This window comes from Macaca nemestrina, chromosome 15 (genome assembly GCF_043159975.1).
Source record: "Macaca nemestrina isolate mMacNem1 chromosome 15, mMacNem.hap1, whole genome shotgun sequence".
NCBI classification, from domain to species: Eukaryota; Metazoa; Chordata; class Mammalia; order Primates; family Cercopithecidae; genus Macaca; species Macaca nemestrina.
Window position 1 is genome coordinate 104,851,782 of NC_092139.1, and position 26,838 is coordinate 104,878,619.

Here is a 26,838-nt window from a genome sequence, read left to right on the forward strand (position 1 = left end):
CAATTATACAGTGGGAAGAGCACTGCGCGAGGAGTCCTACCGCCTCAGTGACAAATGCTGTCAGCTGACAGCAACAAAAGGCCTGACCAATGGTGACATAAATAATTAGGTGGTTTCATTTTCTTTAGTTCCCATAACCAGGCAGCTGTTAGCATTGGTTCAGCTGCCCATTGCTGCTGCCAGGAACCCAGGCTCTTTTTATCTTTTTGCTCATCCACTCTCAGCATGGGGCCTTGTATCTTCATGTTTGTGGCTTCAAGCTCACAAGATGGCTGCTGCAGCTCCGACATCCCATCAGTATTCAGGCCAGAGGAGGGGACAGGAAAGGGGCAGTGCCAGCTGGGCCCGTCATTTTTTTATGGAAGAAAACAACTTTCACAGAAGCCACCTCTCCAGCTGATTTTCACATATGTCTTCTAGGCCAGAACTATGTGACCCGAAAACCCCAGTGACAAAACCAGCTGGGAAAACATGTATTTTGTTGGTGTTAGGTACGTTGCTCCTGTGCACAAAACTAGGATTCTGTTAGCCAGGAGGATGGGAACAGAGGTAGAGGATGGGAAAGTACAGCATCTGCCTTGTCAATTTGAGCCAAATCCTGTGCCCTTCGTTTCCTCTTCTGCAAACTGTGGCTATGAGTACCTATCTTGGAAGGTTATTCAAACATTAAATGAGATAATACGTGCGTGGAAGCCAAGATAACGAGCAAAGGAAGTTATTTACTGACATTATTATCGTATAGAAGCAAAGATTGTCTCTACTGGGTTAGAACTAATGGGCTGAACACACGTGGAAGGAGATCCAGGCCCACCTTTGGCCTGCAGGGAAGTTCCAGGAGCAGAGGAAAGGGTTCAAGGAAAGGGGACCAGTATGTGCAAAGGCCTGGAATGAAAGAAGCATGAATATGGGATGGAAGAAATGAAAGTCCAGTCTGATGGTAGAGGTGTGAGTGCAATAAGAGTGGGAGGCAGAGGATGGCCAGGCCTTCAGAGCCATGGTTTGCTGAGGAGGCTCTGGAGTTTATCCCACGGCTCTGTGAAGAGGAGGGAGCAGAAAGAGGCTGTCTCAGACTCTGGCCAACCTCCGGGGGTGCCTCGGGGATCTTAGACATCGAACATACTAGGGAGTGGGGTCCTGCCCGCCTGCATCTGTATTGTGCCATGGATGGGTGGGGTTTAGTATTTCATTTCTGTTTCAGAAGAGAAGTAACTTTAAAAACATCATGACTTTGAGCTGAAACTAAGAAAAGCAAAGGGGTTTCCCCTATGCACCCAGTCCCTTTTAAGGGGGACTCCCAAGAGGTGAGTGAGCTGGAGGGGGTCCTGCCTCAGAACATGGGGCACTTATGGGGACAGTGGGGTTGGCTGGGAGCTCTGGGAAAGCACAATGTGGAAACTCAAGCATTTCATGGGCCAGAAACTGGGGTCTTCTGGGTTGTCAGGGGCAGCCTCTCAGATCTCTTAGCCTCTCTAGAGTGTCAGCCTCCTGAGGGCAGGTCCTTCTGGGCACCACTGGATCCCCGGCACCTAGAACAGTGCCTGGCACAGAAAAGGTGCTCAATAAATGTGTGTTTGATGAATGAGTGAGAAGTTGAGATAGAGGAGAGTAATTGTCCACAGGAGGGGGAGGTCTGGCACCTCCCCAGAACTTAGCAAGCCCTGTGATGGGCCTGACTGTGCAGGCACTGTTGTGCTCACCTGTGAACTTCTTAAATCCTCACAACAACTCCGCCTCTCTTTTAAAGAAACTTCCCCTTTGCTTAGCACCTGCGGGGTCCAGCGCTGCTTCTTTTCACTGCTGAAATGAACACTTTCCCATGACCTCCAATAGGGGAGGTTGAGGGTTTCTGGCCCAAATTCCCGCCAGGCTCTCAGCCCACTTTGTAACTCAGCCTCCCTCCCTGGTACACACGCTTTTACCGGGGTTGCCGCAGTTCTGTTCTGGCATGGCGTATGGTCCAGGCCTGGCCAATCAGAGCACAGCACCACACCACTCTGACAAATGTGATTGGTTGAAAGGGGGCCCAGGACCTAAGCTGGTCCAATCACAGTAAACTTTAGTTAAGGACTTTGCCTGGGAGAGACATTTGCTCTTTTTGGCTGAACTTGAACTTGGAAGGATGAAGCCCTAAATCACCTGCCTGAGAATGAACCAGCCAGCAGAAGGCAGAGCCCAGAGCTAAACAAGCCTTGATGACATCATTTGAATCCCTTGATCAAGCTGCACCTGAAATCATGATATCTCCAAACTTGAATCAATAAATTTATTTTCTGCTGAAGCAGGTGGAGTTGGGTTTTCTATTTGCAATAGCAAAAGTCCTGACTGGCAAGGTTTAAAAGTTTGAAGACTCTCACAGGTAAGTGCAGCTCAGGATTCCTGTGAGTAGAGCAGAAAGTCTTAAGAAATGGCGGGGGCCAGTTGAACCCAGATTTTCCATTGGCTGAGCAGATACCCCCAGAGACGTAGAAAATTCGATTTGTTTTATGTTGTCCCAAAAGAGGAGAACTGAGGCCAGAGGAGCACACTTCTGAGACACTCATTTTTGCTGGGTAGAGGAACTCTCTGAAAAGCAGGACCATCGATATTAGAGCAGCCAGCCTCAGGAGGGAGTAAGAGTCCCATCCCTGAAGGTACACAAGTTGTGGCAGCAACCATCTGGCCTGCAGTTTCCAGAGGGGAGTCAGGCGTGGGGTGGGACTGGAATGAACCGGTAGATGCTTCCATACGCGGCAGCTGGTACTGATGGCAGGAACACGGGGGTGGCTTAATGGGTCCTGGGGCTCCCCTCTGGCCCTCAGGAAGGCAGGAGCATGAGGGGCTTGGAATGCAGCACCTGCAAATTCACACCTTCCTGGCCTCAGGAGGCCTCCAGTACAGAAAAGACCATCAATGAAGCTCTGCAACCATCTGCTAAGAAACGCCACAGGGAGGGGACAGCGTGGCCAGTCGGGGCGCCATCAGGCTTTGGGTGGGGATCCTGGAGGATCAGACCCATCTAGGTGGGAGCGCTGGGGTGCAACCTGGAAGGAAGATAAGTAGGGAAAGAGAATTTGGAGACATGCAAAATCCACAGCTCTCACCTTCCTGGCTCACAGCTCGTTCCCACCTCCAGGCCTTTGCTCAAGGTTTGACTCGAAACAGGACTGCCGATGCTCTCTCCCCACCTCACCAGTCCTCTCTGTCCTTCTGGTCCCACACCTCCAGGAGGCCTTGTGGGCTGCCTCCAACTCATAAGCACCCCACCATCTGCCCCCTAGGTCTCATAGCTCAGTCTCTCCCATCTCCACCCACATATGTGGGTGCATCTCCCTGGCTCGACTGGGCTCTCCTAGGGCCAGGGACCAAGGCATCTTTTCCATCACCTCCTGCAGGAACGGGCAGAGTGGGGGCTCCGTGACACCTACTCCCTGGCCCGGGACTAGTGGGTTACCAGGCATTCATTCCTACCTTGGGCCTTGCCTCTGGAAGATGAGCTCCGGAGAGTGAGACTGGCCCAGACAAATAACAAGTAGGCTGGGGAAACTGAGGCTACCTCCATACCCACCTTCTTTCTGTCCTGGCCTAAATGCCACTCACAGTGAACCAAAAGGCCACTGCTCAGCCAGGGCCTGCTATGAGTGGGAGTTGGGCACTAGACAGGGAACTCTTACCCCTAGAGGAGGCTGCAGGCGCGCTTCTGCTGCCGCGTGGGCTGAGGGCACAGCACGGCCCGGATGGCTTCGTCGAACACGGTTTTCAGGCCTCTCTGGGTGAGGGCTGAGCACTCCAGATATTTCACCGAGTCTGGTTGGGGAGATGGACAGGAGAGCCAAGGCTTAAGTCGGAGGGACTCTAGGCCAACATGCCTCCTACACCATACAACCCCTCCCACGCCATACACCCCCGCCACACTATACATCCCCCTCCCACGCCTCCCACACCATACACCCCTCCCATGCCATACAACCCTCCCACGCTATACACCCCTCCCACGCCATACACCCCTCCCACGCCATACACCCCTCCCCCTCCCACGCCATACACCCCTCCCACGCCATACACCCCTCCCACGCCATACACCCCTCCCACGCCATACACCCCTCCCACGCCATATACCCCTCCCATGCCATACACCCCTTCCCAAGCCATACAACTGAACACCAGGCTCTGGGGGCCACCATCCAGATTCCAGTCCCCGTGGGGTCACCTGGAGGCTGTGTCACCAGGAGCAGGGAGTTTAATGTCACCGTGCCTCAGTTTCCTCATGTCTGAAGTAGTGAGCTTGAGCTCAGTGAGACACTGAGGCTTACAGGGCAGGTCTGTGTCTTTCTTGGACACACAGCCCTTAATCCATGGAAGGAAGGCGGTAATTTTGATGCTTTTCTGGGAAGGAAAGGGCTCCAGCATCAGTGACCAAATCTCTGGGAGCCTCACCTTCTTCTAGAACATTGCCTTGCCCATCCCTCCAGGATTCTCCCAGGGTTGCAAATAACCCCCAAGAAGCCTGAAACCCTCGTAGCCCCCTCCCCAGGAACTTCCAAACATCATCAGCCCCTTCCTTAGCACCATCCCCGTCTTACAGACAAGGAAACAGGTTCGTGGAGAGTATATGACTCATCCAAACGACATGCTGGACGTATTCCCTCAACCTGGACACAGCTGGGGCCTTCTGGGAGGAGTGGGATTGGACAACTCCTCTGTCCTCCCATGGGAGGCCCAGCCTTCTCCCACATGAAGACCCCTCGGGGCTGGAGCCCAGGGCACAGACGGGGAGAAAGGCAGGCCTAGTCCCCACCCCCAGGGACGATGTTCCATGACCTTCTGCAAAGAGCCTGTGTGACTTCTCATGTCCATTTCAAGCTGCACAGTTTCCCTGAAGTGAAAAACCACAAAACCCCTTCTGCCGAGATGCATGCAGGCCCGGGGGCCAATGTCAGAACCAAGAGGAAGGAGGAGGGAGGAGGGGGGAACTCTGGACCCTCTGCCAAAGTCTGCTTGCTTCTCTGTGGCAGGCAGGAAGGAAGGAGATGGACGCTGGCCACCACCTACTCTGTGCCAGGCACTGAGCTGGGTGCTTCCAACAACACCAGGAAGACACATTGTGATTTCCCACTTCACAGACCAGGAAACAGGCCCAGAGTCGGGAAGCCACGGCCCGAAGGCACAGAACTGGGAGGAGAAGTCGGGATGGCAGGAGGGGCAGCCGCTGGAACAGGGGAGCCCACTGAGGCCAGGTGCTGGGGAAAAAAGGAAGGGTGGGGCAGGGACGAGGAACCTGAGGCTCAGAGAGGACATCACTGGCTCTGAGTCACATGCTGGGTGTCTCCCCTCTACCTGGAGGCGTATACGCCCACCAGGGATCATGGGCAGTGGTTGCCATCGGGCTTGGTTGGCAAGAGCAGGGTGCCCTGAGCTCAGCCCAGAGTCTGGTCACCACCCCCTGTGTTGAGGAGGTGTCACTGGGCACGTGGCCACTGTCTCCTTATAAGGGACCACATCTGCATCCATTTCCCTCACATCCACCAACTGCCGTTTCCCTGGTACCTGGCCGCCACTCACACAGGACAAGGGTCCTGAGCTGGGGGGCCAGGCTCACTTTGGCTCTGCCTCTGACTGCTCTAGACTTTAGCCAGTTACCCCTCTCCAGGCCTCAGTCTCCCATCTGTCTAGGACTCATTGCCATACAATGGCTTGTCAAGCTGAGACAGGGGCAGGGGAGCACAGAGAGGGCAAGGAGGGCAAGGGGGCGGTGGGGGCAGTGGGGGTGCAGGGATGACAGATGGCCCTCAGCTTTGTGGCTTAGGGAGCTATTCCACCCCCTTTGGAATCCGGGCTCTGCTATGTCCTGGCTGGGTGGCTTTAAACCAGCAACATGTCCCCCAGAGCCTGTTTCCCCTCTGTAAGTAGAGGTGACAAGACCCCTTTGTCGTAGCTGCTGTGAGAATGAAGTGGCATCTAGGAAGTGCTCAGTCCACATCAGCTGTGATTATCAGCTGGGCTCAGGGCCGCCCCCAAAACTTGTCATCCCAGGGCTGGGGAGCCCAGGTGGGCAGAGGCAGTTGCTGCCTCCCTTACTAGCCCTGCCAGTACCCCCGGGACTCCCCCTAGGCCTGAGCTGGTCGAGGCACAGTCACCATCACTGCCCCTGCCCCAGCTCCATGCTGGGTCAACCAGGGGAGATGGGCTAGAGGCTAAGGCAAGAGCTCTGGGTCACTACCTTATAGAGGAGAGAGGGCCTTTGGGGATTGTCCAGGTCAGCTTATGTGAAGAGGGAGACTAAAGCCCAGAGAGGGGCAGCCACTAACCCAAGGTCACACAGACAATCAGTGTCGGAGCCAGGACCGGAATCCAGGCCTCCAGCGCCCTCCGCATGATCCCAAAGCGTGCGCTTTACAAAGGAGGGGTCAGTGACAGCCAGGCCGCCGGCTGGAGAGCTGCACCCTGAATAGAAGGAGTCCAGGACCAGAGGTTCGAGGGTGCTGGTTGGTCAGAAAGAGAAGGCAGGGATGAATCCCTGATATTTAAAAGGAGAGACGAGCAGGCTGGGGAGCTGTGGCCCCCGGACAAGGGAAGGGAGCTAGTGTGTGAGCCATAGTCCGAGGCCCCTGAAGAAGATGGCTGTGTCACCACACTAGTCACAAGAGGAGGGAGGTGGTGGCTGCGGTTTCCCTTCCTGTGAAGAGATGTGAGTCTCCAGGGCCCTCCCAGTTCCGGCAGGGGGAGGAGTGGCGGGGCTGGGGCAGTGGGGCGGGAGGAGATCTAGCGGGTTCAATTCGGGGGCCAACCCCTGGGCCTGCAGAGTCCTGTGGTGAGGCAGAGGGCACAGCCCATCATGACCAAATCCAGCTGGCGGTCTTGGGCTTCTGGGCAAGGATCCCTGAGCTACAGACACATTGGGACCCACCAGGGACAGGGACAGGAACAGAGCCAGCAGGCCTGGGTACCATGCATGAAGCCAGACCCATGGTCATCACCTCCCTGATGCAGGCAGCCCTGAGCCACTACAAAGAAGCACCCCCCAGCAGTCAGCCAACAATTTGCTGTCCTTCCTTCAAATCTGGCTAGGCCACCTACTGGGTGACCTCAAGAAGTGACTATATTTCTCCAGCCCAGGGATTTGGAGGCAAAGAGGAGTTGAGCTGAGAAACCAAAGGGAGTGGGGAAAGGGAGGAGAGAAGGTGGTGGAAGGAAATGTGCCACCCTTCAGATCTAATGCGGGGCCACCTCCCGCAGGAAGCCTTCCCAGAACACCCGAGTTTGACTTGTCGCTTGTCCTCCAAGCAACCACGGCACCCCTACTCAATCTCTGCCTCTGCCTGCTCAAAGCGTACCTCCTTATTTTCAATATCGATTAATAGATACTACTAATACTACTAGGACGACTACTAGCTAACACAGAGTGCTTCCCACACACAGGTGCCGCCCTGGGAGCTCCACCTGGAATAACTCACTGAATTCCCCCAACCACCCCAGCAGGCAGGAGCTATCACTAGCCCCTGCTTTTCTGATAAGGAAACACAGGCAGAGACAGGCTACGTGACTCGCCCAAGATCACACAGCAAGTGCACAGGACAGCTAAGTTCGAACTGCACAGCCTGGCCCTGCAGCCCATGTTTACACACCACGAGGCCAAGTCAGGGCTCCCCTGCAGCCAGTTCCCCTCTCTGAGTCTGAGGCCCGTACCAATCTCCTTGGCCAGTGCCAGGCCCTGCGGGTAGGTGATGGGAGCCAGCTTCTTCTCCTTCAGTTTCTCGATGGTGTCCTTGTCGTCCCGCAGGTCCAGCTTGGTGCCCACCAGGATGATGGGTGTGCTGGGGCAGTGGTGCCGCACTTCCGGGAACCACTGGGCAGGTGGGTGGGGGGACACAAGGTTGTGTGGGTCAAGAGCGGGCATGAGGCTGTGCAGGGATCAGAGGGGGTAAAAGGGTGTAGGGAAAGGAGGGGCACCCAGTTGCTAGAAGATCAGACGTGGGCATGAGGGTGAAGAGAGACATGAGGTGGCACAGGGAAGGGAGGCCACGAGGTTGTACAGGAAGGAGGGGGCGCATGATTGTAGAAAAGGAGGAGGCGAGGTTTTGTGCAGACATAAGAAGCAAACATGAGGTTATGTGACAATCAGAGGCGAACATGAGGTTGTGTAGGGAGGAGGAGGACGCAGCCACGGAAAGTGGGGGTATAGCTAACTATCGCTGCACCCCCACTCCGGACCCTCCAAATATTACCCCCTCAGTCCCCCTGCCAGCCCTGGTTGGCACTGGGGACCCTCTCTGTATGCGGCCTCTGCTGCCCCAGGGACCAGTCTAGAGTCACCAGTTCCTCCCTCTGTCCCTCAGGGTTACCTTCCCCAGAGCCCCCAAGGCCCACCCTGTCCAACTCACCTTGGCACGGACGTTCTCATAGGAGGCTGGGCTGACGAGGGAGAAGCAGATGAGGAAGACGTCCTGGGGACAGAGCAAGCGAGGGTTGCCACTGAGGAGGGCCCAGAGGTGTCCCACCATGGCAGTCACTGAGAGGTGGAGCTTGGGGCTCCCTGAGGGTGGAGCAGCCCAGGGGACGCTGGGGACTTAGGATCTGGGCAGAGCAGAGATACCCTTCTCGCCTTTACCACGAGGCTGCTGTTTGTTGGGATGCTTACTAAAGGTCAGGGCCTCTGCAAAGTGGTTATCCTCACATGTCACCCTGCAGCAAGCACTGCTGCTAGCCCCATTCCTCTGATGGGGAAAGTGAGGCTTCCCGAGGTTAAAGGGTTTGCCAGCGTGCACTCTGGTGAGGGGCGGATCTGGGATTCCGGAGTCCATACTCCAATCCATATACCATCCACATCTGCAGGCCTTAGCCACCTCCCTGCACACCCTGGAGGAAGAGCGAGGACCCAGCAGCCACCTGCAGGCATCCTCCACCTCTCCCCTCCCCCAGCACTCCCAGGGCTCACCAACCTGGGGCCCTGTGCAGACTCCACCTGCCCCACCACTGGAAATAGGGGGTGCCAGAGCCCAGCAGGCAGTGGGGTGGGAAAACAGGCACATTGAGGACCGGGAACAAACGCAGGGCTGGGGGAGTGCAGGAGGAGGCCCTGCTCTGCCTGGGACATGCAAGGCAGGCAGACTCCCTGAGCTGGGCCTTCAGGGGAGAGGAAGGGTTTCCCAGGCTGAGCTGACTGGAAGGGCATTCCAAGCAGAGGGAATGGAGACAGCAAAGGTCAGGACTGCAAGGCGCGGGGGAGCAGCGCACCGTCTGTGGGTAGGAGAGTGGCCGGAGACGGTCGTAGTCCTCCTGCCCAGCAGTGTCCCACAGCCCCAGGTTCACCGGCTTGCTGTCCACCATCACATTGGCTGAATAGTTGTCAAACCTGTGGGGAGCAGTCAAGGCAGAGGTCAGGTCAGTCTCAAACCCCAGAACCTGGGGACTGTGGTCCAGCTCCGTGGCATTCCTCGGAGGCTGAGACCCAGAGACAGTCTGCAACTGGCCCAAAGTCACACAGCATTTGCAATTAGGTTTCTTTATCTGTTTCGTGACTGATTCATTATATTTTTTAAAAATGTAATACAAGTAAACAAGAAGAAATAAAGATTATCTCTGAATCCTTTTCCTACTTGTACCTGTCCTTTGGAAAGGTAATTGAGGCTGTGTAAATTTTCCTCCAAGTCTTGATATGAATAAACTTAACTCTCTCCCTATGCTGTCACTCCATGTTTATTTTTTCGTTTTTGTTTTTGTTTTTGTTTTTTGAAATGGAGTCTCATTCTGTCGCCCAGGCTGGAGTGAGTGGTGTCATCTCAGCTCACTGCAACCTCTGCTTCCTGGGTTCAAGTGATTCTCCTGCCTCAGCCTCCCGAGTAGCTGAGATTACAGGCATCTACCACCATGCCCAGCTAATTTTTGTATTTTTAATAGAAACAGGGTTTCACCATGTTGACCAGGCTGGTCTTGAACTCCTGAACTTAAGTGATTTGCCCACCTCAGCCTCTCAAAGTGCTGGGATTACAGGCGTGAGCCACCGCGCCCAGCTTCAATATTTGTTGAATGAATGTTCATCCCCTCTCAGGCTGGGTCCCCGCAGAAGCAAACCCTGAGACAAGGAGGTGGTATGAGGGGTTTATTTGGGAAGTGACCCCAGGATGCCGCAGAAGGGGAGTGGGGAGGAATAAAGGAGGGGACAGCAGCTGGCACAGGGCAGGTGGTTGAGCTGTCATGGCTGTGGACCACTGCTGCTCAGTCCTGCTGGGGCCGCCTGGGAGATAGAATGGACTGTGCTCAGGGCGTCCCCAGAGGAGGCAGGAAGCTAGGGTGCTGTCATTCGTCTCCCACCTTCCAGGGAAAGAGGGCTGCTTCTGGGGCCTTTCAGCCCACCCCAGAGTGTGTGTGAAAGCTGTCAGTCACGGGCCATGGGAAGGGCCATGGCACATGGTAGAAAGATATGTGCTGCCAAGGAGATAGCGTGGGGCACCGACCTTGACTCCCAGCGTCTCCTGCCAGACCCAGAGAGCCCTGCAGGGCCATCGAACGAGCCTCCAGATGCATTTGCTGGGCACCTACTATGCATCGGGTGCAGAGCCAGCACTGGGGCCACCAAGGAATACAAGTCTGATCCTGCCCCCACAGCTAGCAGGAGTCCAGACATGGGGTGAGGGGCCTGATAAACATCAGAGACAGGGAAGCCCAAAGAATGCTGGGAGGGCCATCCCAGGGCTCCAAGCTTGGAGTAGGGGAGGTTCACAAGCCAGTTCTTGCTACACACATCCCCATGAGGAAGGTGCTGGCTACCCACGCTGTGGTAGAGAAAACTGGGCTCAGAGAGATGCAGTGACTGGCCCAAGGCCACACAGCCAGTGAGTAAGAAACCAGAAACCAGTGACCACGACCAGCGCTCACTGCCCCAGGCCACAGCTGTGCCTCCAGGAATGCCCTCACCGCCTGCCCCTGAGGGCTAGCGAATCACTCTCACTTTTCCTGCTGTGGTCACTCACACAGGCCCTGTGCCTTGTCTCCTGACCAGGTCCACTGAGACCTCTGGCTCCTCTGACTTCTCCTACTCCTCCCCTCGCACACCAGCCAAGCCGTTTCCCAGGGAAGACTCACTCCGCCCACCTCCCTGTGCTGGTCCACACGAAGCCCCTGCCCAGAACGTCCTTCCCACCTTAGCTGTCCATATGTTCTCACCAACCTGGCCTCCGGCCCCCACACCCTCCAGGCTGCCCACCCCTCCAAGCCTTTGCTCCTGTCTATACCTCCCTCTGGAATATGCTTCCACCCCCATTTCACTCCCACCTTCTATTCATGCTTCAAAACCCTGCCCAGTAAAGTCCTCCTCTCTGGCGAAGGTTCGTCGTCCTCCACCTGTAAAGAGCTCATGGTTCCCTTTCTTGGGTGACTACCTGCCTTGACCATGAGCAGGCACTTGGTGAGTCTCCGCCCCTCCAAGGGCTGTGGGCTCCGTGTGGGCCAGGTCGATGCCTGCTTATTCTCCACAGTCTCAGGCCTGGCACCCAGTGAATGCAGGTGGAAGGGAATTAAACCAAAGTGAACTGAAATCCTTCAGATGCCACCTCCTCCAGGAAGTCCTCAGAGAACGCTACCCAATGTTAGGCTGCAGAAGCCCTAACACTGCAGAGTAACACCAAAGACACCTCTCCTGAGAGGAGTCCCCCACACCCCCAAAAAGTGGGCAGCCCAGCCTTTTTAATACACTTTGCCTGTCCAGCCCTGGACAGAATTCCTGGTCACCTCTCAGTTCCTCAAATGGCCCTGTTCCCGCCTGTCTGGAAAGTGCTTGCAAATAGTGGTCCCTGGCTTCCCACTCTCCTTCCTCTCTCCCTTCTCTTCCTCCCCACTGCCAGGGCAGCTGACTTTTCCTCATCCCTCCAGTCCCTGCTCAATGTCGCCTCTTCCAAAAAGCCTTTCCTGACCTCCAGCCACGTCGGAGCTACCACTCCACCTAAACCAGCACTCCTTGGGGAACTCAGCATCCCAGGTGGCAAGCACTAAGCCTGACTTGTTTGTCGCTGCACCCTGGGGCTGGCCCGGGGTCTGGTGCACAGCAGGTGCTGGTGTGCACCTACTCTGGGTACCACCTACACTGCTGTGGGATTTCAGGAAGAAGGCGCTGTCCAGGGAGACACAGCGGGGCATGATGGGAAGAGCAGCATCTGTGTTGTTTTTCCAGTTTTGACCAGAAACACACCTTTGGGAAATGCTTGGACACTCTCTCCTCTAACGTCCAGCCAAAATGCTAGTGCCAAAAAGCCCCCCAGGATTCCTCAAACCAAAGGCACCTGTCTCCTCTGGGTCATCCCTGGAATCTCAGGGCCACAGTGATGGGGAAAGAGCTGGGACCTTGAGAAGCACCAGCCACCTTCTCTGAGGCCAGTCAGGGGGCTGAGGGTCTTTGCATGTTAGGTCTTGAAGTCTCATGTGATCCAAGACAGAAGGATCTTAAGTTACTCCCATTAGACAGATGAGGAAACTGAGACCTGAAGAGGTCAAGGACCTTTCTTGTTGCGGAGGAACAAAGAGTTCCTTGTGAAGCCAGGACATCCTGGCTGGGTGACCCTGGGTGAGTGACCTAACTTCTCTGAGCCTCAATCTCTTCAATGTGGAGGGGAAAATACCTATTTCTTGGGGCCATTAGGAGAATCCAAAAAAGCAGAGGATGTTCAAGCCACGCCACTGGGAGATGCTGAGAAGCTGAGCAGTCTCATTTTCCATGTCCCCAAATGCCCCTGCCACAGGGCCCCTCCCCAGAGGGCCAGAGGGACAGCTGCAGGGATGTGTCAATGGTGTGACACCCCTGAGTGTCCCCCTTACTTAAGAGACCCACAGGCAGCTGGGACCAGAGAGGAACCTTATGCACAGACCACCATGGCCAACCCTCACCCCATTTTCCGGATGAAGAAATTGAGGCTCACAGAGAGGAAGGGACTTGCCCAAGATCTCCCAGCCAGTGAGTGGCAGAGCAAGGCTAGATCCTGTTACCCAATTCAGAAAAGCCCACATGATAAGCGTCGCTGCTATTTCATGGCTGGAAACGGAGTTGGAGACAGCAGAGACCACGTTTTCATCCAGAGCCTGTAGAACTCGGAGGCCTGGCCCTGGACAGGAGTGGAGGAGGGGAATGGGGCAGGCGGAAGGGGCCCCAGCACCCGGGTGCCACCTGACCACCACCAAAGCCCACCCCCAGGGAGGAAAGATGGTGCATTCAAGGAACCCAGAGACCACAGGGCACACACGGCTAGTGACTTGGGGGTGAGAAAGGATTGATGTCAGAGGGGCATGGAGCATCAGGTCTTTGTTCTCAGGGCAATGGGGATCCACCAAGGGGCCAAACCAGGCAGAAGTGATAAGATCAGATTTGCATTTAGAAAAGGTCCTGGCTGGGCATGGTAGCTCACACCTGTAATCCCAGCACTTTGGGAGGCTGAGGCAGGTGGATCACAAGGTCAAGAGATCGAGACCATCCTGGCCAACATGGTGAAACCCCGTCTCTACTGAAAACACAAAAATTAGCTGGGCGTGGTGGCGCACGCCTGTAGTCCCAGCTACTTGGGAGGCTGAGGCAGGAGAATCGCTTGAACCCAGGAGGCAGAGGTTGCAGTGAGCTGAGATGGCAGCACTGCAATCCAGCCTGGTGACACAGCGAGACTCCATCAAAAAAGAAAGGTAAAGAAAGAAAGGTAAAGAAAGGTAGAAAGAAAGAGAGAAAGAAAGAAAGAAAAGAAAGAAAGAAAGAAAGAAAGAAAGAAAGAAAGAAAGAAAGAAAGAAAGAAAGAAAGAAAGAAAGAAAGAAAGAAAGAAAGAAAGAGAAAGAAAAGAAAAGAAAGAAAGAGAGAGAGAGAGCAAGAGAGAGAGGGAGGGAGGGAGGGAGGGAGGGAGGGAGGAAGGAAAAGAAAGGAAAAGAAAAGAAAAGAAAAGAGAAGAGGAAGAAAGAGTCCCTCTTGGAGAAGTCTTAGGGAGTGGCCAGAGGGGAACAGAGCGGGAAACTGGCACATCAGGCGGGAGGGGAGGCCATTACTGTGCTATTGGTTGAAAGATGAAGGCAGCCGGAGGTGTCACGGGGTTGGGAGAGGTGGAGTAAGAGGGAACAGAATACCCAACAGAAGGGGTGCCTGAGCTAAGGCTGAGGCTTGAGCCACTGGACATCATCAGGTACCCACACACACAGCGGCAGGAGCAGGGATGGGGCAGCCGAGAGGCCAGGCAGGAGATCCTGGTGGGGCCTGGCGCACACAGCTAGGGAGGCTGATGTCATCCTGTCCACCAGAATCCCAGGCTGGATTAGCCAGTTTACCAAAGACAGGATTTCAGATGAAAGTGAAAATTAAGTGCCAAATGATTCAGCCTCAATTAGGAGCACACATTCTTCCATGCAGAGCTGAGCCCTGCCTGCCTCCCCGGGGCGGGGCCAGTCATGACGGAGCAACAGGAATGGGCTCAGCTCTGTTCTAGAAACCGGCGCGATGGCAGGGAGCGAGGCAGATAAGCGCCCTGTCCTTAGGGAGCCTCCATCCAGGAGGAGGAGTGGCAGCAAAGGAGCAGCAAGATTAAGTTGGGGTGTGGGGGAGCCGACGAAGACAGCTGAGCAGGGTGGTGGGATGGAAAGATGGAGAGGGCAGGGTGGAGGTGGGGAGCTGCTTTAGACAGGGGGGCAAGGAGGCGATGTCTAAGCCAGGAACTGAATGACGGAAAGCAGCGAGGGTTCTGGGTGTCATAAAGGGGAGTGAAGAGGTTGGGGGGAGGTTCAGATCATCAAGGCAGTCTATGTACTTGAACTGAAATTTACTTAAGGGGTGTCGTAAATGAGGCTGGGGAGACGGGGACTGTTGTTCATGGTTTGAACATCAAGATGAGTTTTAAGTGTGAAGGGAGCCACAGAAGAGATTTAGGCCAGGATAAGCTTCAGTCGTTTTGGGGGGGCTCTTTTTTTTTTATTTTTTTTTTTTTGAGATAGGGTCTCACCTTGTTGCCCAGGCTGGAGTGCAGTAGTACAATCAAAGTTTGGTGCAGCCTCACCCTCCTGGGTTCAAGCAGTTCTCCTACCTCAGCCTCCCAAGTAGCTGGGACTACAGGCACGCATCACCATGCCCAGCTAATTTTTGTATTTTTTGTAGGATGGGGTTTCTGCTCCATGTTGCCCAGGCTGGTCTCGAACTCCTGGGCTCAAGCGATCTGCCTGCCTTGGCCTCTCAAAGTGCTGGGATTACAGACATGAGCCACCATGCCCAGCCTAACTTTCAGTTTTAAAAGCTCACCAGGGCTTCCGTTGAGCATGGTTCTAAGGAGGTGAGGTGTAAGGGGGAGCCCTTCTATGTCACAGGCACCGGAGGGCACTGTCTTCCTGCCATGTTTCTATATCCCCAACACCTAACATGAGGCCATCCACAGAGCAGCTCAGACTCCCCATCTGCGAAATGGGGGATTTGACACAAAGATCTCATAGGGCCCTGCCGGCTCCAATACAGGGTCTATACAACACAGCAGGCGGCAAGAGCCAATCATGGTGCAGCCCCGCAAGTCCTGGCAACTGATTGGCTGCTCAGGAAGGTGTCAGTTCCGAAGGTTTAGGTCCATCCCTTTGCTGCTAACCCCTCATGGCTGGCAGTAGCAGAGCCAGCTCTCAGGCTTATCTGATCTTGTATCTGCAGCACCGGCCTCCCCAAACCCCAGCAAACCTACCATCCCCAGCCCAGAAGCTCTCTCCACCTTAATCTCGGGTGCCAGAGATTTGGGGCTGCCTGTTTTTCCCAACCTACCCTCTCTCCCTCCTCCCCATCCAGTGTCAAGGGCCCAGTGTGACTATTTTACCCTCCCTTCACAGGGACACAGGCATTGGCAGTAGCAGGATCCTGCTCTGGGGTCTCGTCTGGGGCTGAGAAACTTTGTGCCTGAAGCTATAGGAGGGTGTGATGCAGGATCCACCATAGAACTTGTAAGACCCAGTGCAAAATGAAAGCACAGGGCCCATGTTCAAAAATGATTAAGAATTTCAAGATGCAGACATCAGAGCATTCAACTAGGTGCAGGACCCTTCTGAGCATGAGGCCCTGTGCAGTTGGACAGGTGGCCACATGCACAGAGCTGGCCCTAGTGGGATACCTTCACCCAATCCTTCAGAGAGTCTTGGGAAGGTAGGTCTGGTCAGGTCCATTCCTCCAGCTTCTGTGATGTTGTCCAGGACAACAAAGTCTACTAGGGACCATCAGGGATCAGGGGCATCCAGGCTGCTGAGAGCACCTGGCCATAACCTGGCCTCAGCAGACTCAGCCATCCATCTCAACGCACAGGGGAGGCGCCTGGGGAAGGAGCTTAGGACTCCCAAGCCTCCACCTTTTATAGAAAAGGAAATCAAGGCTCAAAGAGGGGAAGTGATTGGTCCAAGGTCCTGCAGTAAGTGGGTCCTTCAACCCAGCCAGGATACACAAAGGCAGGACAAGTTCTCAAGCCAGCATCCAGAGACCCAGGGACACAGGCAGTGACAACACACTGCCGGTAACCATGGCTTTGAGCAGGAGCTGCCTCGCCTAATTATGCCACCCTGCTCAGGTTTGCAGCCAGCCCTCCCTCTGTACTTAGAGGCACCTGTTAAAAGTTTAATGGTTGATGGTGAGTGGGCAGGAATCCTCATTCCCGTTTTGTATATAAGGACAGGACCAGAGAGCGGCACTCACCAGCATCAGGACTGAGCTGGGGCAAAATCAGCTTTCTAGGCTCTCTGCTAGGGTTTCCCTGCCCTCTCCTGGCTGCCTGCCTTCCTCTAGCCTGGGCCACGGTATCTAAGGCAGCTGAGCAGAGTGTCCCGGGAACAGACAGCAGCAGAGAGAGCCCAGCCCACCCAAGTCTGGGGTTGGGGGTTGGGTAGTGAGGAATCCTCTGGGGTGGGTTGGAAGCGTCTCGGCTCCAGGCTCTCTTCTCCCTTCTGCCTGCCCTCCTCTTCCTGGGAGAGCCTGATCCCTGCCCCTGAAAGGGGATTTCATTAAGATCAAGAAACGAGGGCCCCAGCGAGACTCTGCATGGAGCTTGGCTCTGAAGCGAGACAGGACCGTGTAAGCCGGGGAAGCAAGCCTCTTAGTGGCTGTGAGGCTCAGCTTCCCCATGGGTGTCCTGTGCATGCTAATAGCCACCTCCCAGGGGGATCAAATGAGATCACTTGTGTGACATCTTGTGCAGGGGCCAGCACGCAGCAGGTCTTTGCTAGATGGTGGCTATGACCAATCTTCCTATGGTCTTTCCCACAATGTTCAATTCAGGTCAACTCAAAACGCATGTGTTGTGTGTAAGATAATGCATGTATTATACCATGTAGAAGACCACAAAGAGCTGGTCGTGGCTCCCTGACCTCCACAGGCTCATGGTCGTGGGAGAGATCAGATAAAGTCAGTCTGTGGAGTGGAGACCCCTTCGTGGTAGATCAGAAAGGCTTCCTGGAGGAAGGGGCACTGGAGCTGGGCCTGGAGGGTTTGGACAGCTGGATGTGGGGAGAAAAGGCACGATGGGGAGAGGGAACAGCTTGAGCAAAGGCCCTGGGGTAGAAATGTGCAGGGAGCTTGTGGCGAACAGTAGGGTCCGGAGGCGGCAGAGTGTGAAGCAAAGTAATGGGTGATAAGGCTAGGCGGGAGGTTGAGTGAAGGCCACCAGGAGCCTTGAGTGCCATGCTAGGGAGTTGGGGAAATGTCCTAGGAGAGATGGGGGCCCCTGAGGGCTGGCCAGGGAGACGCTGGTGCCAACACACTCCCTCCACGTCCAATGACAGCCCTGCCTCTTCACCCTGCAATAGAGCGCAGGGCCTCCCAGGCCAGCAGATGGCTCTGTTCTGCCCCCCAGCATGCCTTGTCCCCAGGTGTCCCTGCTCCTTGGGGTCAGGCCCTCTGGATCACCTCCTCCAGCAGCCTGCTTCTACAGAAGCTCCTCTCTCAGCCCCTGCTCTTGCCCGAGCCAGCCCTCTCCTCCTGGTCCCTTTGCTTGGAGGCCCAGCCTAGAGGCCACCACCTCCTCCCTTCTACCCCTTCCCTTGCACCCCACCCCGGGTTCTGGGAGCCCCCAGCACTTCTCAGCACAGTGCTGCCTTCCCGGCTGGACCGTCAGGGAGCTCCACCAGGCTGGAGGCTGTGGCTCTGGCATCACCCCATTGGGTGCCCACACAGGGTCTGGCCCACAGGAAGTGCCTGAAAGGTGGGTCGACTTGGTGACGGTCTCCCCCTGTCCCAGCACCCTGCGTATCCCCAGGAACTCACACGGTGGGGATGTACTCTCCGGGGAAGGCGTTGGTGGTGTAGCTGATGAGAAGGCAGGTCTTGCCCACGGCCCTGAAAGACAGGAAGTGCAAGAGGGTGGCGGTCATGGGCTCTGCCAGAGACATGGGAGGTTTCTGCCTGGTCCTCTGCAAAGACCTCAGCATCCACCCAGCCTAGCCTTCTGGGCCTCCGTCTCCCCATGTGAGACGCCCCATGTCTGTGTTCTCACACCCGAGAGCCTGCCAGTCACGTGGATGTTTGTTAAAGTGAAGACTTCAGGTTCAGCCCCAGAGACTCTGATCCACGGGTGTGCACAGAGTTGGCAATCCGCTTTTCCCACAGGCTTCTCCAGGGACCGGTGATGTGGGACAGACGGTGCCCAGCAGACTCAGGCAATGCTGAGGGGCCCCGGACGCCTGACCCAGGCTTCAAATCCCAGCTGTACCACCTACCAGTGGTATGATCTTGGACAAGTCACTTAACCTGCCTCTGCCTCAGTTTCTCCATCTAGAAAATAGAGATGAGCCCATCCTCATAGAAGTGTGCTGAGGAGTAAATCCAACGATGCCTATCAAAGCGCTAAGCACAGGGCCTGACGCATGGCAGCAGCTGGTGGCTGCTAGGGAAGGCCTGGCCCTGCTCTCCCCTCTCACCTCCCCTTGGAGCAGATCAGTTACCAGGTCACGGTTTGAGTCAGGGTGGTCTGGGTTCAAATCCTGTGAGACTTTGGGCACATTACTTAGCTTCCCTGAACTTTCATTTTCCCACCTGTAAAATGGACCTATTAGGTTTGGTGAAAGGATAGAGAAGGCTGGATTAACCCCAGAGCTCTGGTACATAGGAAGGAAGTGATAACGCATGCCTACTCCACCCTCGGCATGCGAGGCTGGGAGTGGGCGCAGGTAGCTGAGCCGAAGCCCAGAGGCCAAGGGGCAGCTCTGGGCCTTCCCCTGCCCTGTGTGGTTTTGTCACTTCCTGCTCAGAGGAGACAGCTCACCCTCTCCTCTCTACCACTGCCCTCCCCTGGGCCTGCCACCGAGGTAATTTTGAATGACTGGAACGTTAACCCTTGACTTCCGCCCACCCCTCCTCCGATCAGATACAAAGCAGAAGTGAACTGGGCTGGGCGGGCATGGGCAGATAAGGAGCCATGCATCAGAATCAGCTGAGGCTGGTGGACAAATGAGCCCACCCCCACCTAGATGGGTCAGTGCCAAAGTCGGGGCCGCAGAGCCCAGGCCAGGAGAGCTGAGTCTCTCAAAGCTTTGGGCTGCTCCTCTGTAGAGTGGGAGGGCTGGACAGGAGGCCCCTTTCAGCTAGAACATGCTCCAGGGTGGACCTGTAGGCTGCACCCTATGACGTGGCTGCTGGCAGGCATGACAGATTGACAAATTGGACCTGTCCTTTTATTTTGTGTTTTTTAAGAGACAGCATCTTGCTCTGTCACCCGTGCTGGCTGCAATGGCACAATTATAGCTCACTGCAGCCTCAAACTCCTGGGCTCAGGTGATTCTCCCACCTCAGCCTCCTTAGTAGCTGGGACTACAGGCGCATGCCACCACTCCTGGCTTTATAAATTTTTTTTATAGACATGGGTTCTCCCTATGATGCTTAGGCTGGTCTCAAGCTCCTGGCCTTGAGCAATCCTCCCATCTTGGCCTCTCAAAATGCTAGGACGACAGGCATGAGCCACTGCACCTGGCCTGGACCTGTCATTTTACAGATGAGGAAACTGAGGCTCCCAGAAGACACAACAGCCTGAAGTCACTGGGATCTGACAACTGAGAAGGGTCTCAGCCCAGCCTGCCCCTCCCCTGCTGACCCCACAATCACCCTCCCATTCTTTAGCCTCCTCCTTCCCTCTCTGTCTCTCAATGTCCCCTTGCCCCTTCTGCTCCTCGCCCACATCCCCCACACATCTTCCCCAACCTGGCAGGCTGAGGGGAGGGGAGAGAAAGTGGAGGGGGTACTAGGAGGCACACACTACAAGCAAGACAGCCACTCAGCTTATCTCAAGCGACCCCACAGCATCCCTAGGGCATAGGCCTCCTCCCAGATGGCTAAGCTGAGGTGCTGTGACTTGCCCGAGGCCACACAGCAGCACCAAGCCAGTGACGACAGCCCAGGTCAGCCTGGGGACGAAGGCTGAATTTCAGGTTTCTCACTTCCCTCGTGCATCTACAGAATAAAGACTGAGGCTTGCCTCTGTGGGAGACCTGCCCCCAGCTTTAGGGGTGCAGGTGAGGAGCCCTTGGCACTCTCACCCATAGTCCTGCACCCTCCACCCAGATGGCTCCCCGGGTGGGGTGGGGCTGAAGAGGGTGAAGCTGTCCTCAGCCCACCCTGGGGTGCTCCCTGTGGGCCCTAGGAGAAGAAGGAAGCGACCCCTCCAAGCTGCCTCCCAGGGACAGCTAGTTCTGCAGGACCAGGGGCTTCCCCAGGGACACCAGGGTGGGAGGATCTCAGGGCATCCCAGTTGGGGGCTGTGAGGAAGTCCAGCCAGGTACCTACCCATCTCCCACCACCACACACTTGATGGCCTGCATCGTGTCCGGGGCCTGGAGAGTGTCGGTGGTGACAGCTCAGGGCCAGGCGCGTTTCTGCGGGCACAAGGGGTGTGGAGACTGGCGAGGCGCCCGCTGAGGAGCAGCAGTGGTGGGGCAGGAGGAAGCGGAAGGGGAACTTACTCAAGCTGCTGCCCCCACGGGTCGGTCGTTTGCAAGGGGCGGAGCATGCGGTGTGGCAGAGCAGCTGGTGGGAGGGGCGCTCAGGTGCTAGGCTGAGCCCTGGGCATCCCCACAGACCCCCAGCCTGGAGGCTCCAGCAGGAGACCCGGGGGCCCTCTGTGCTGGGAGGCTCACTTCCTGCCCACGGGGCAGGCCCAGAGGCCGTTCTGCAAGAACTGGAGGGTTCCAAGAATTCAGTGCACCTCAATTCTAAGCACAGCATTTAATGAGTGCCTGCTGTGTGCCAGGCACAGTACCAGGTGCTGGTGATCCCAGATGCAAGAGACAGCTGGTCCCTAGAGTTTACACCCTTTGGAGAGGGGGAGGCACAACTTCATCATGGGAGATCATAAAACAGACAGGAAGTGACTGGGGCAACAGGGAATCTACAGAGAGGACCTCAGGGTTACGGAGAGGGAGAGCTGGGGGCCTGCAAGCTAGCATTGGAGCTGGCTCTTGAAACGTGGCCTAAGGGGATCTCCAGGTCGGGGGATGCTGGGGACCCCAGAGCTTCCCCTGGCCTGCCTCATCGCCCACATCCTCCCACCCGTCCCTGGGTGGGAGGATGTGGGCGATGAGGCAGGAAGGGAAGGTGGGGTCCGCTGATGGAGAACGGCACGTTGAGAGGAAGTGGCGGTCAGTGCCCCACAGGAACCAAGTCTATCCTGAGACCACCCTGGGGGACCAGGCACCCTGGAGCTAGGAACTGTGGCCCATTTCCCTGATGCGAAAACTGAGGGTCTGAGAAGTCATTTGACCACCTAACCTGAAACCAGCCCTAGGCTCAGGTGACTCCAAGCTCTTCTTTAAGCTGCAGCTCTTGGCTCCAGCTGCTGTTTGAGGGGAAAAAGCCCGAGTTCTGTAGCTCGTGGGGAGCTCCCTTCGCCATGAGGGCTCTCCATGTGGACTCGGAGAACATTCGACCACCCCAGTTGGCGCCAAGTTCACCGTTCATTGCTATCACTCCCCACCCACACACCTTTCCAGCGCGGGGGGGAAAGGACGGAGGGGCGGGGAGAGGAAGAGCCACTGGTCACCCACCCTGGTTCAGGACAACCCAGGAACCCTGAAGGAGGGTGAGGAGAGCTAGGGCCTGCTGGCTGGCAGAGCCCGGGATTCCCACCAGGCACCCGGAGGCTGAACCTTTTCAGAGCAATTCACATAAGTTACTGGGTTCTCAACATTGACTTTTACAGAAAGGGAAATGCAACTTCCTCAAGCACTGGCCCCAGCACTGGGCAAGTCAACTGTTCAAGCTACCAGCAAACCGGTGTCTTTCCTCTACGCTTTGCATATGCTGTGCTGAGACCGTGGGTCAGAGAGGCCAGGCGTGCCCTGTGACCACCCTGGGACTTCCTCCCTCACAGGCCACCTGAGGACTTTGTTCTGGGATACTTCTCTATACCCCTTTCTTTTTCCATCGACTGCTAGTCCATAGGGCAACCTCTGTGTTAATTTAAAATAATAATAATAATGTATTAAATACAGTGTGGTAGCCCAGATTAGAACCTGGAACAGAAAAAGAACATTCGTGGAGCTTCACTGACAGAGAAAGAGTAAGGTCTGGTGTTCCGTTACACAGTGGGGTGACTACAGCAGATCACAATCTCGTGCATATTTCAAGACAGCTGGAAGAGAAGGTTTCAAATGTTGCAACAAAGAAACGATAAATATTGAAAGTGATGGATGTGGGAATTACCTGGATTTGATTAATCATTATACGGTGTATACATACATCGGAATATCACATTGTACCCCATAAATATGTATGATTATGTGTCAATTACAAATAAAAAAAATTTAATAAATTTTTTAAAAGAATTCTTTTCTAGTTCTTGAAGGGAAAAAAAATGTTTCATGTATACATGCAAATTCTTAAATCAATTTAACAATTAAATTAGCTCTAAAAACAAAAACATCAGGCCGGGTGCAGTGGCTCATGTCTATAATCCCAGCACTTTGGGAGGCTGAGGCAGGTGGATTGCCTGAGGTCGGGAGTTCGAGATCAGCCTAACCAACACGGTGAAACCCCATCACTACTAAAAATACGAAAAATTAACGAGGCCCGGTGGCGGGCACCTGTAATCCCAGTTACTTAGGAGGCTGAGGCAAATAATTGCTTGAACCCAGGAGGCAGCGGTTGTGGTGAGCAGAGATCACGCCATTGCACTCCAGCCTAGGCAACAAGAGTGAAACTCTATCTCAAAATAAATAAATGAATAAAAATAAAATAAAATAAGAACATCAGTGGAAAAAGTAGTAAAATCCAAATCAAGTCTGAAAATTTTAAGAGTATTGTAAGAATAGTAATTTCTTAGTTTGACAAATCTACTGCGGTTACACAAATGACGTTAGCACACAGAGAAAGTGGGTGAAAACTGTACGTGGACACTCTTACTATCTTGGCACCTTTCCTGTACATCTAAAATTCTTCCAGAATAAACCATTTTTTTGTTTAAAAAAGGGAAGAGAAAAGAATAATGCACTTCTCTAGGAATATACAGCCAATGGGTGCAGCCACCTGACCTGGAAAGCAGTGTAGGTACTGAGTTCTATCCTTTGTTCACCCACTAGAGCAGAGATTGTTTGTTTTTGGGGTTAGTTTGTTTGTTTTTTGTTTGTTTTGTTTTGTTTTTTTGAGACAGAGTCTCGCTCTGTCATCGGGCTGGAGTGCGGTGGCATGATCTCAGCTCACCGCAACCTCCGCCTCCCGAGTTCAAGCATTTCTCCTGCCTCAGCCTCCCAAGTAGCTGGGACTATAGGCACGTGCCACCACACCCAGCTAATTTTTTGTATTTTTAGTAGAGACAGCGTTTCACCATGTTGGCCAGGATGGTCTCGATCTCCTGACCTCGTGATCCACCTGACTCGGCCTCCCAAAGTGCTGGGATTACAGGCGTGAGCCACCACACCTGGCCTTTTCTTTTCTTTTATTATTTTTATTTTTAATTTTTGCAGTACACAACTCACTCAACTGTACATGGCCATGGCGGTCCTAAAATTGCAATTGCTCTCCATCCCAAGAAAGCCCCTTCTCCAGGAGATCCCAAGCAAAAATTCTCCTTAGCTTAAGCTATTGATTCTCTCCTTCATTCTGCATGCATCAATGATACACCACCTAAATACCCAGCTCTGGGCTTGGTACTGTAGCGAATACAAAATATGGAAGAACAGAGAGCTATCCCTGAAGCACTCTCACCCACACCGAGAATGACACAGGAGCCCTGGAGCCACTCTCTGGGAATGTCCCCCATCTGCAGGTGGTCCTGGGATTGTGTGGACAGACCAGATGGAGGAGTGAAGCCACCTGGACAACAGCAGTCAGGCTCAAGTCCCTGTGACCAAGTCCGTAATGCAGCAGCTCTGACCTCTGCTCCAGCCCTCCTCACCTTTGGGAGGTGCACTTTGAGAGGACGAGGTGGGCAGATCATGCGGTCAAGAGATCGAGACCATCCTGGTCAACATGGTGAAACCCTGTCTCTAGTAAAAATACAAAAATTAGCTGGGCATGGTGACGCACAGCTGTAGTACTAGGCTACTCGGGAGGCTGAGTCAGGAGAATCGCTTGAATCCAGGAGGCGGAGGTTGCAGTGAGCTGAGATCAAGATCGTACCACTGCACTCCAGCCTGGCAACAGAGCAAGACTCCATCTCAAAAAAAAAAAACAAAAAAACAAGGTATCTATATGGGGGTATAATTGGCATACAGTAAGTTTGATCCATTTAAAGCATATAATTCCATTCATTTTGACAGATACACGCACCCATGAAACCTCCCAAGATACGGAACATCACAGAACACTTCTATCACCTTGGAAAGCTTCCTTGCACCCCCATGCAGCCCACCTCTCCTCTGTTTCTCCCTCCCCACCCCTCCAGCCACCGCCCAACTCACACACACAAGCTCTGGTCTGCTTTTTGCCTCTGTAGATTACTTTGCATTTTCTAGGATTTCACTTAAACGGCATCACACAGTGAGTGGCGTCTCATCCAAGGCCCTTTCACACAGCATGTTTTCGAGATTCATCTTGTTGTTACATGTGTCATGGTGTGTATGTCCCTTTTATTAGTGAGTAGTGTCCCACTGCAGGGATGTGTCACATTTGGTTATTCATTTAGTCCCATCCTCTTTTGACCACACTTCGCAAACTTACTGAATCACAGAACCACGAGGCCTCTGGGCAGGCTTAGAAGGGACCTAAGGCCATCTGTATTCAACCCACTCTTGTGTCATTGATAGACAATGATTGGTTTACTGCCCATGACGCAGCTGCCAGTCCCTGCTTACATATCTCCAATGACGGGGAGCTCATTCCCTTAAGGGGCAGTCTGTTTCACTCCTGCCTAGCCTGACCTGTTAGAAAACCCTTCCTCATTTTCAGCCCAAATCCTTCTCCTTGGATTGTCCTCACAGAGGTGCTACCTCTTGTTCTGGGGTCGCTCAGGGTCAGTCAGCTCCCTTCTCCTCACCACAGGCCTTAGAATTTGGGAGCCACAACCCTGCCCAGCAGCGTGCTGGGAAATGTTCAACTTAGAGTTCTAGGTTAGTTATTTGTCTGGTAAATTTTCCAGTATATGAATGTATCGAAATGTATTTATCCAATTGGTCATGGAGATAATGACATTAAATACATATCACGCAAAAACTAAAAACAGTCAATATCTCACCACACCCTAAATTCTGTCCAAAATGAGTAAAGACCTACTCATACTTATTTCCTTTTTCCTTTCTTGAGACAGGGTCTCACTCTGTTGCCCAGGCTGGAGTGTAATGGTGCGATCATGGCTCACTGTAGCCTAGACCTCCCAGGCCAGGATTTGTAAGTGGCTTGTGATGTTTGCACTACAAACGATTTTGCTGTGAACATCCGTGTGCTCCTGGGCTGGTGTGTGAGGTTTAAAGTATACACACACGTCTTGCACTTCAATAGACAGTGCTACACCCACTTCCAGGGGCCTCCTCATCTACCCCCTAGCCCATGCTTGGCCTGTAAGACTTTATACTTTTGCCAACTAGGTAGGTGTGAATTAGCATCTCACTGTGGCTTTACTTTATATTAACTGATTCCCAGTGGTATTTAGCAACTTTGTAAGTGATTATTGGACACTTGTGTTTCCTGTTCCATAAATTGCTTTTTCTTCACTTTTGTCCATTTCTCTCTATTGGAGTATTTATCTATTTTGTTTTGCTTTATTTTTTTGAGATGGAGTTTCACTCTTATTGCCCAGGCTGGAGTGCAATGTCACGATCTTGGCTCGCTGCAACCTCCACCTCCCAGGTTCAAGCAATTCTTCTGCCTCAGCCTCTTTAGTAGCTATGATTAAAGATACATGCCACCATGCCCGGCTAATTTTTGTATTTTAGTAGAGATGGGGTTTCACCATGTTGGCCAGGTTGGTCTCAAACTCCTGACCTCAGGTGATCCACCCACTTCTGCCTCCCAAAGTGCTGGGATTACAAGTATGAGCCACTGTGCCCGGCCCAGTATTTATCTTTCTCTTACAGTTTCTTTGCATATTCTGATTTCCAAGCTTGAATTGCTAGAGGCATTGCATACTTTCTTCCAGTCCATGGGATGTCTTTTAATATGTTGTGACATTTAATAGACACAATTTTTATCTGCATCTAGTCAAATTTCCACTTTCTTTCCTAATTGAGGTAGGAGGCAGGGCTCGACTCAAGACCAGATTGAGGACTAGCAGAAATGGGGACGAGGTGAAAGCACCTCTCCACAAGACATGCTCACCAGTGCCATGTCAGTTTACAGTTGCCATGGCAACACCCGGACGTTACCACCCCTTCCCTAGCAACAGCCCAGAAACTACCACCCTTTTTCTAGAAAGTTCTGAATACCTCACCCCTTAATTTGCATGTGATTAAAAGTGGGTATAAACTGCGGAATTGCCCCT

General features: G+C 53.9%; 1 protein-coding gene and 1 pseudogene across 1 annotated transcript; both read right to left on the reverse strand.

Annotated features, from left to right (window-relative positions):
* Positions 1 to 2,249: 2,249 nt before the first annotated feature.
* LOC139358404 (uncharacterized) lies at positions 2,250 to 2,957 on the reverse strand (annotated as a pseudogene).
* On the reverse strand, positions 2,250 to 20,871 carry LOC105464493 (Rac family small GTPase 2). Its single transcript, XM_011712459.2, has 7 exons — positions 20,715 to 20,871; positions 18,204 to 18,275; positions 9,211 to 9,328; positions 8,358 to 8,420; positions 7,663 to 7,822; positions 3,651 to 3,783; positions 2,250 to 3,020 (listed from the first exon to the last, which is right to left on the reverse strand). The coding sequence occupies exons 1-6, from the start codon at positions 20,747 to 20,749 to the stop codon at positions 3,653 to 3,655; spliced, it is 579 nt and encodes a 192-aa protein (XP_011710761.1). The 5' UTR covers positions 20,750 to 20,871; the 3' UTR covers positions 2,250 to 3,020; positions 3,651 to 3,652.
* Between the last annotated feature and the right edge of the window lie 5,967 nt (positions 20,872 to 26,838).